Below are 10,505 nucleotides of genomic sequence, written 5' to 3' on the forward strand. Positions count from 1 at the left end.
TAATTTATTGGTTAATGTTTTTAATGGCTAATGACTATATTTTTATTATAATTTACTCCTTTGTCTCATTTTGTTACCTATAAATACCACCTAGGTGCATGGGAAGAAAACAACAATATCAACAAAGACAACAAATACTAGAGTTCTCTCAAAAGTTTTCTTCTTTCCTATATTATCTTTAAGACAATGGTGTTCATAAGATTCAAAGATCCTTCGCTGCACTCGATTGATCTGACGGGTTGTTGTATCTTGGGAGAGAAACACATATGATAAGAAACACATATGATTGTGTATTGATATATTTGTTTAGCCATGTGCAGTAGGGGCATTTTTTCTCTAAAGATAGCGCTATGCGTGCCTCAACCCAGGATATTTCTACTCATTACCGTTTATCTTTTATTTATTATTGTTTTTATAATGGTTGATCTCTGATTAATATTCATTGTTTTATATATTGTCTTAGTATTATTATTAATTTAATAATTATTATTATATTATTTCATATTTATATTATTATTAGTATTATTTGAGTAATCATTTTCTAACACTAGAAAATTTGACACCAATGAGTCATGAACAAACTTATATAAAAATTCAAGAATTTATTTAGAACTCAAAACTTTAAAATAATGAGTTTATGGATCATTTTATTTATATATTAATCATCTTTTTATTTTTTTATATGATTTGAGACTTATAACTCATCTTAAACTCGTAACAATATATTGACTTTATTTATTTAATGGAATGAAGATAAGCTTGAAAAAAAAACGACTGAAACAGATGTATCAGTATGTTTGCTTTGACATATATATATATATATATATATATATATATATATATATATATATATATATATATATATATATATATATATATATATATATATATATATTTGTTTTGACATATTCAAACTATTTCAGAATAAAACGGTAAGAGCATTATTTTACACAAATAAAAGTATTATTGGTTACCAGACCTTACTAATGTAGCCAATTCTTTTTTAATAACGGATAGAATTAGTTTATACGGATAGTTTTAATATTTTCATTTGTTCAATCACCACTATAAAATTAAATAATCCAACTACGATTGATCGTCGTTTTATATTAGTGAGATAGACCAACTTGATTTAAAATACTCTTATAAAAACTAAAAAGAAATACTCGTACATAAAATCAATATGATTTTTGGTAATATCATTAATGTTAATTATTATATTTAAGATATTCTTTATCTTGAAATTCGGAATTTTCTTTTTGATTTGTCTTTAAAAGACATATTTTAGAAGACAATATTCATTTGTAGCCAAACTTGTACTACCGAAGACCGATGAAAAATTCGTCGCAGAAAATTCTCCCATGCTAAGTAAGAACTAGATATGGATATAAAAGTAAATAAAATTTTTGAGTGACTACTCCTTATGAAATTAACATATATTTAAATTTGAACGCTTAAATAAAAGTTGAAAATATAATCAAGATAAATATAATATAGAGTTTAGTTATTAAGTAATTATACTTTGTTATATATCATCATCATTCACTTATAAAATATCTTCAATTACAAATATTATTAACATATATTAATTCTTTGGTTAATTTATGTGAGTAAGAAAACATATATTATTAACAATTTCCTTATAAGACATTTTTTAAGATGTTTGGATTTTGGAACGCTCCCACCAACTTTTCACTCCCCAAATGTTGCTTTCTATGCGAATCCACACATGCATACCAAACAAAATCACGTTTCATTGTTACTTCGCCCTAACGTGGCCAAATACTCACCCATTTATTCCTTCTCAAATAGAAGGAAGCAGAAAATTATTTTCATTCTGTTATTTATTCCTTCCTTACTGCATCCATTCTTAGATGGTCCTATTCTTCAGTAAGGAATACTGCAATGCTTTCTTTTATTTCTTCTTCTGCAAGTTAAGTTCCGTTTCGTTTATTCAACTTCACTGACAAAAATGTTATGCTGTTTTTATTTTCAATTTTAGTGCTTCTAATTTTTTTTAATATTCTTCACCTTTGGTCTCTTTTACGAATTTATCATTTTATAACAATAGTTCAACTTTTTATAATAATACTACAAAATACAATAATTGTTATTTTTATTTTTTATTCCAATATTGTTAAGAAGAGTGGTGAAGCGTTTCAGATAAGAAAATACACCAACCGGGCAATGCGGCATGTTTTTTCGTAAACCAATAAAAAAGTCATATCAAATTTTAACTGTTTAACTGTCAATAAACTTATTATATAATTATAAATGTAACATTTTTATATTTTAGTCAAGATTATTATTATATTGATATTAATATAATAAGTCATAGTTTTAATCTTTCCCGTTCAACACAAATGAAATTAAATAAGGCCAGAAATACATGAATTGAAATATAAAACTAAAACAAGGCTAAAATTAAAATCCGTTATATTTGTTAGAGAACGAAAAACTAGGGTGTCGGAGAATTTTCTCTTTTTAAATTTAGAAAGAATTTTTACATATATTTATTATATCTATTAATATTCTAAAAATAGGTAAATAGATTTGATTTCTAGAAATAACAAGTAGCAAATGAATTTTTACTCTATAATTGTACCAGTTTTGTTTAATTTCCCCTTCTTCTCTATCACTGTGCTTCTCCTCTTTCTGCACCATAACAACTCACTTCTCTCACTCTTTTTACTCTCTCTCTCTCTCTCTCTCTCTTAAACAGGACAAAAAAAATCTGATTCCAAACATCTTAACAAAAACCTTCTCAGTTCACACACCCACACTCACTTCACATAACACACCGTTTTCGTTTTCATTTTCACTTTTCACTGCTATCAACCCATTCTCTCTTTCTCTCTCTATTGTCTGGAGAGAGAATTTCGCTATGAAATCCAAAGCCGGAGGAAATGGCCTCACCAGTGAGGCCGGCGGCGGTGGAGGAGGAAGCAGCAGCTCTCCTAGCCCGCCGCCGTCTCCGAGGCGGCAATCCGGTGTTACGCGGTGCCGGAGGAGGCTGAGACCGGCGAAGGACTCGTCGGAGAGTCGGAGGCTGGTCGCCGTCATCATGACGCGGCGGAGCCTCCGATACTTCTTCCTGCTACCGCTGGTGTACATCTCCGGGTTGTTAATGTGTGTGGGGCCCTTCTCCGCCCTCATTGGCCACACACCTCTTCCTGGTTCTCGGTACCGCAGTCACGAGATCTTCCACAACCTCTGGCACCATATCGAAACCGATAATTCCTCTGTCATCGAGGTGGGTAACTGAACGAACGAGCTTGACGCCTCATAATCATAAACCATGTGCTCATTAAATATTTTATTTTCCTTTTTTTTAATTCACTTATTTAATTAATTAATTAATTAAAGAGAAAATCGACCTTAGTTGAGTCTAAATAAAGTGATTAGTGTGTCACAATGTGTATATCTAAATTCGAAAAATGTCTATATCTAGCGTCGGTATCTTCATCAAGATCTAATATGAACTCTTTGATGAAAAAACTGTCATTAGTGCCGCATTAATTCCATTATGATTTACTTTCTGCTCTTTGGCTCACAAAGTTGTCTCCAAATGAGGATAACTTGACAATGTTTGAAGAGCATTTTGTTGGATGGAAGATAGCAGACAGATACAAAATCACCTTGATTTTAATCGGTTTATTTTTAGTTTCATCTGATTTTCCTTTATTGTCACAGTATCTGAAAATAAATTAGCTCAAATAAATCAGAGAGGTGGGTTTTTCTTATAATAGTTTTTTTTTTTTTTTGTCTTTTTGCAGTTGGCTTCTGTGTGGAAGTACAAAAGGAAGTTGAGAGAGCAAAAGCCTTGTCCGAATTTGACAGCTTTGCATCGCGAACATTTTTGTAATCGATATAACTTATAATAATTTGTTGAATTGGAGTTTGGCGTAGAAGCAAAGTTTGTGTGGAATTTTAATTCGGTTGTTTCTCTTAATTTCAGTGTCGCCTGGACTGAATGGTTTTTTGATTGTGGAAGCCAACGGGGGTCTTAACCAACAACGCTCTGCGGTGAGGCAAAGTCTTCCCCCTTTCCTTTATTTGAAGTGGTCTTGTTTAGTTTTAAAAATGGTCTAGTTTTTGACAATAGTGTTTCTTGAATTGTTAGATTTGTAATGCTGTGGCTGTGGCTGGACTCCTGAATGCAATATTAGTTATACCTCAATTTGAGTTTCACAATGTGTGGAAAGATCCAAGGTGACCAATTTATTCCTTATCTTTTAGTTTTGAACCTTAGAATTCTAGTTGTAGTTGAAATCACACGCTGACTAGCTGTTGTGGTGGCTGCTGTAACCACGCAACCATGATGTTGCTGCTGCATCACTTGATTTGGTCTGTGGTTTTAAATCCCACTAACATTCATGCCTGAGAAATTTTGGACAGACATTGTAGGTTAATTTGATTTCATTGTTTGGCTTAGTAATGGTCAATGTGTGACTGAATTTCACAACTCAATAACACGTGAATGATGGGAAATAGGAGTATACTTATCACATTTTTTTATTTTTTTTTTACATTCCTATTTTCACAAACGAAAACACAAACCTTTTCTGATGCTTTTCTGAGGTAGATTGTGTCTTATATTGAACTTCTGTTTACAATATTTCAAAATCTAAAAAAGAAATTTTAAGTTGTTGCCATTTTTTTGAGACAACTCATTCGGTTGATAATGAGAAACCTACGGTCATTCCGTAGATATAAATTCTAATAATCTAAAGAAACTTTGTGACTCTTATGTTAGTTACCATTGTTTAAACCTTCATACCTGTTTTTCTAGAGATTATTTAGTTAAACATGTTTGTATAAGTCCCTGAATTTAATAACGCTCCCATAAATAGAGCCATATTAACATTACTGTGTATGCTCCAAGTACTGAATCTATTTCACGGACCAGAAAACCTAGAACAAGAAGCATATCCTCCTGATGTATTATTTGTTGATCCACATTAATTAGTACACAAAATTTTGAGGTCTATCTTAGCTTTGTGATGTGATTAGTCAAGCGATACTTGATTAGATTTCATAACCATTAGCAATGATGAAATTCTACTAGTAGCCCTTGCAGAACAGTCTATTCAAAAATTAGTAATTAAATATGGAATGCACTGAACATTATTATGACTCTTCTTGGAGTTTCCGTATTTACTTCTATAGTTACTTTACTTCTGTTTAAAGTAATATTATTTCTCTTACAGTGAATTTGGGGATATATATGATGAAGATCATTTTATATCCACACTTGATGGTTATGTGAAGGTGGTCAAAGAACTGCCCGAGGCACTAATGGAGCGGCATAATTACAATATGAGTAATATCACTAACATCAGAGTTCAAGCTTGGTCTCCTGTCAGTTATTACCTTGGAGTTGTTTCTCCTATCTTGCAAAAGGAAGGGTCGGTATTCATACACTTTGTCCTCATCTTTTTTATTCATTCTTATGATATTTAATAAAATGAAACATGTGGGTTTTTACTTTACATAAAATGAGTTTTGGATGAAAATGAACTCTGAAATGAGTTCAAATTAGGCATTTGACACAAAATTGCTTTTTCATTCAAATAATTTGATGTAAAAAAAATTATTTTCAAATGCAGGGTAATTCGAATAGCTCCATTTGCCAATCGTTTGGCGATGAGTGTTCCACCACACATTCAATTTCTAAGATGTCTTACTAATTATAAAGCATTGAGGTTTTCTTCTTCAATATCTGCACTAGCAAACAAATTAGTTTACCGAATGATTCAGAAGAGCTCAAGGACAGATGGAAAATACATTGCCGTGCATCTTCGTTTTGAAGAGGTAATGATGCTCATTCAATTTGTTTGGAACTGGAAGTTTGTGTCAATTCTGTAGGGAAACGGTGAAGGATTGCATCAGCTTTATTATTGACTAAATCTTCTCAATATGCAGGATATGGTGGCATTCTCTTGTTGTGTATATGATGGAGGAGAGGCAGAAAAGTTGGAAATGGATTCAGTTCGAGAAAAAGGGTGGAGGGGCAAATTTAAAAGAAAGGACCGGATAATTTTGCCTGACCTTAATCGGGTTGAAGGAAAATGCCCACTAACCCCACTAGAGGTCTGTTTTACTTTTTAATGCTGATCAGATCTTAAATTCTGTTTTTAGTTTTCTTCTCAGAATAAATCTGATCCATCTCAAGTGCACATTTTATTGACTTCAGAATGTGATGCCATCAATATATTTTGTCGTACCTTTTCCTCGTACTAGATTTTAGTTTCAATATCAGTACATGCTTTCACTTTAATTAATTTAGTGAAAGAATGGTATGATGAAATGAAAATCAAACTAATGTTGCAATGTTAAATTGTGTGAAAAGCTGATATTATATGGAAGAGACTGATGTTAGTTGCATATTGTTTTCCTTAATTACGTAGGTTGGTATGATGCTGCGTGGCATGGGATTTGATAACAATACTTCAATATATTTAGCTTCTGGGAAAATATATCGTGCAGAGAGATATTTGACTCCTTTGATGAAGATGTTTCCCTATCTGTATACAAAGGAATCTCTTGCAACATCAGATGAGCTTGCTCCTTTTATGGTAAAGATCCCCGTTTGTTGGAAAATTAAAACAATAACAAATGTCATGATTTATTCTATGAAACTAGATGGCTTAAAAGTGCTTCATTTTCTGTTTTATTTTGATTTCTTTCTCATAGTAGCCTGTACACGGGAGCATATCAACTTGATTATAGTGTACTTGTTTATAACTCTGCTGAAGCAAAACATTCTTTTCTCATGCAACAAATATTTAAATTTTTTTGTCCTTCCAGTGATTAAATATATAAATATTTATAACACACATTAAAGAAGCTAATTGCAAAAAGAAAAAAACATAATTTGCATCCGATATATAGTTGTATCATCTATATGACCATGTAAGAAAATTTCATAACTAATTACTTGGGCTCGGTGGCTTAGAGTTGTAATAACAAGAATCACTGACAAAAATGGTCGTATCAATCAGTTACATGAACACATAAACATCATTGGAATTGTTTAGAAACCAAATTCTAATGGAAAATTTAAATGAAGTTCCTTTTAATAATTCCCTTTAATATCCTTCTTGATCTCCCTATACCTAATTTGCACAAGGCTAAAAGTCATGCATCTATTCTCTTCACCTTTTCACATGTTCAAATGACCTTGATTGATTAGTTATTTCCTCTGTTGGTATCAACATCGTCTGCTAATATGTAGTCTCTTTGTATCTTTTTCTTTCCTATATGACCGCATATTCTTCTTAATATATTCATTCCTATCTCTCCCTTTTTTTCTCGTGTATTTAAAGCTCAATGTTCCCTACCATAGTTTAGTTGGTCGTGTGCAATAAAATTTCACTTTGAGCTTACAAATTTCTAAGCTATTGCAACCATTCACTAAAATTTTCAAATGTGAGGTCATGGATATGGGTTGGACCTGCAAACTGAATCTCATCAATTTGAAAAAATGATCAGTAGTTTTAGACCTCAAGAATGGACGTGATGATAAAGGATGTAACTAGGTTTCAATTCCGTAAAGCATAAAGTATGTCAATGGCTTTCTATTATGATTCTTTATCCACTCATTCTATTAGTTTGTGTTGTGTCTTGATGGTTGGTTATAACTTGTAACTTGTAACTACGTTTTTGCTGCAATTTTTCTGTGCTCAAAATTACAAATAAAATGAAATCTTATATTCACGTTTAATTTAATTATACTTTTTCGTAGTGTGTATGGTTATGGGGAGTTTCCAATATGCTATAATGCTTATTTTCATATTTTTCTAGGGCTATTCCTCCCAATTAGCTGCACTGGACTACACAGTATGCTTGTCTAGTGAGGTTTTTGTAACAACTCAGGGTGGTAACTTCCCTCATTTTTTGATGGGCCATAGAAGATTCCTCTATGATGGCCATGCTAAGACGATTATCCCAGATAAGCGCAAGCTTGTTGTTCTTTTGGATAACTTGAGTATTAGGTATATTATCTATTTCTCTCCCCCTCATCCTCCATTTATAGCTACTATATACTCTGTTTATACGTTTCAAATGATTGTGGGGAATATTTGATTTGGTTCCATGTATATTATCATATGTTGTCTTTATGAAAACAAATAAAACTTTAGTGATAAGATAATAGTTATTTTTGTAGGATTCACATAGTAGGCACGGATCTGTTCTACGTATAATATATTAACTGATTGGAGTTTCCCCTAGATTTGAATGTAAATCTTATGATTTATATTAAATAAAACTGAAAGGATGACAGTATGTTACTAAATCTTAATTTTATATATATATATATATATATATATATATATATATATATATATATATATATATCTTCTTTTAACCAAAGAGTGGACACGTTGATGTTTGGTTTAAACTTATTTTTGAGAAATAGTTGCTTATGTTTTCAGCATTTTTTAAGAGTTGTTTTATATAGAAAATACTAGTTTCCAGAAATAATCCATTCCTAAACACCCACCTATTGTTAGAAACTGATATTTGCAACACTTGAACTTTGGTGTACGAGTATTGATTTTTGTGACATTTTATTGTTAGAGCACTAATTATAATCAGATACTAATCTACCGCTGAATATGCATTATAATAATGTAATGCCACAGCAAAATAAAATACAAGATAGTGAAAAATATCACTTGGTCCTTTGAAAATTTTTATGGAGGGGATTATATACTTCGTCTATTAACCCGTAAAAATGGTGCCTTTTAGCTTCAAGGCTACCATGTTGTGTAGTGATCTTATATACAATGCAACTTTCAGTAGTTTTGTTTTTTTCTTTTTTTTTTTAATTTGTAGTAAGTTCTGTTTTGTTAGAAGTGCTCGCTAGGGCCATGTTTTTCAGTTTATTTTTTAACTTTGTTTTTGTATGATTACGTTATATTTAATAATTTATAGATTGCGTGGTTTGAATCAAACTGTCAATAGGTTGGTCCTTAGAAATTTTTCTTAGCTGAAGTCATAGCTGTTAATGGAGGGGATGGTAGACTCTTGCTTATTAAGCATAGAAATTGGTGCTTTTTAACTTCAGGACTACCAGGATGTGCTATGGTCTTGTATATTATGCAATTTTCTGTTGTTTTTTTTTTACTAGTAAATTCTGATTTGTAAGAACTGTTCGCTAGCACCATGTTTTGCAGTTTATTTTTGAACCTTATTTTTCTATAATTACATTATGTATAATTGTTTAATTTTGTTTGGTTTGAATCAAACTGCCAATTTACTGTAGTTGTCCATCGTTGTTTGAATGTTACATGTAGTTGTCATCTGGATTTAGTTTGAGGGCTTAGGCTATGGCATCACTGGAAAACACTAGATGACGGGAAATATTTGTGCGTCGGTTTTGCAGTTGGAGAGGTTTCAAGGATCAGATGGAAGACATGCTGAGTGAAAGTGACCGCAAAGGAATAATGGTACCTAGAGTTAGAAAAATAAACAGAAAAACTTCTGTCTACACGTACCCCTTACCAGAATGCAGGTGCCTACAGCAGTCTCTTGCCAATCAAATTGACCACAATCTTGACGCTCTGTATAATTACAACAGAACAAAAGCTTAAATGGAACACATGTATCATTTGTTCCATCATCACTGCTCGGCAATCAGATTTATATCATTACCAATTCCAAGGCATTGGTGCTTCAACCTTCAATTCTGCAGCCTTTTGAAGACAAGGTGTGGCTTCTACAACCCTGAAGATTTTGTTTGCATGTTGCTTATTTTACACACTGGACAGTTCAGAGCTCCAATTTAAAGGTCGGAACACACTGTACCAACGTGTTCTACTAATAGATATAGCATAACTAATAGAGACAGTTTTTTCCCCCTAATCAATGTCTTTTGTGCTGACATCTTCATTTTTTGTTTCTTGTGTAAAATTCTTAGGCTTGAAGAAAGATTGTAATCTGTCAAGTGAGCATATTTTTATTTTGACCCATAGTTAGAGGGAGAGATCCTTATAGTCCCGTTGACAAGTGGCTTTGTTTTCCTCCATTCCTCATTTTCTAAATGTAATTTAATGTCTTTTGTATATTCTTTTTGTTTATATCATTTAACATAATCTGAGCTCTTAATTCATCCATGGAAAAACAAGTATGTGAAGATGATATGAAAGGAGTTTGGATTGCCATGACAATACCTGGATCTTTACTGGGAAAGCAGTTTTTAAGGAAACTGAGTTAACATTATAGGATTGAATATAGTTGCGTATAAGAAAGATTAATGAACTCCAACGGTAGTTTTATTTTTGAACATCTCTTTAGTATAGTTCTACAAATTTTACTCCCGCTCAGTGTCTAGAAATTGTCAGTTTTCTTACCACTCAAATGTGGTCCCGAAATCATATTGAAGTTATGCCTACCAATGTGATAGGTATTTGCATGAACACTAATTTGCTTATCAATTATTTTTATTATGCTTATAGAAGGGTTATTTATTCTGTTGGTACTTTTCGCATATGTTGGAA

General features: G+C 31.9%; 1 protein-coding gene across 2 annotated transcripts; it reads left to right on the forward strand.

The window, feature by feature from the left end:
* The first annotated feature begins 2,637 nt into the window (after positions 1–2,637).
* Positions 2,638–10,070, forward strand: LOC114193318 (O-fucosyltransferase 10). 2 transcript variants are annotated; one of them, XM_028083056.1, is made up of 10 exons: positions 2,638–3,253; positions 3,777–3,861; positions 3,959–4,026; positions 4,124–4,212; positions 5,211–5,408; positions 5,610–5,814; positions 5,926–6,093; positions 6,411–6,578; positions 7,807–7,997; positions 9,303–9,384. In XM_028083056.1, exons 1-10 carry the CDS (start codon positions 2,885–2,887, stop codon positions 9,322–9,324), a joined length of 1,563 nt encoding a protein of 520 aa, XP_027938857.1. In that variant the 5' UTR covers positions 2,638–2,884; the 3' UTR covers positions 9,325–9,384. The 2 variants fall into 2 exon arrangements, with proteins under 2 accessions (XP_027938857.1, XP_027938856.1); XM_028083055.1 differs by lacking the exon at positions 9,303–9,384 and adding an exon at positions 9,392–10,070 and having other exon boundaries at positions 2,640–3,253.
* The last annotated feature ends 435 nt before the right edge of the window (positions 10,071–10,505 follow it).

The sequence above is a fragment of the Vigna unguiculata genome, chromosome 8 (assembly GCF_004118075.2).
Source record: "Vigna unguiculata cultivar IT97K-499-35 chromosome 8, ASM411807v1, whole genome shotgun sequence".
NCBI lineage: Eukaryota > Viridiplantae > Streptophyta > Magnoliopsida > Fabales > Fabaceae > Vigna > Vigna unguiculata.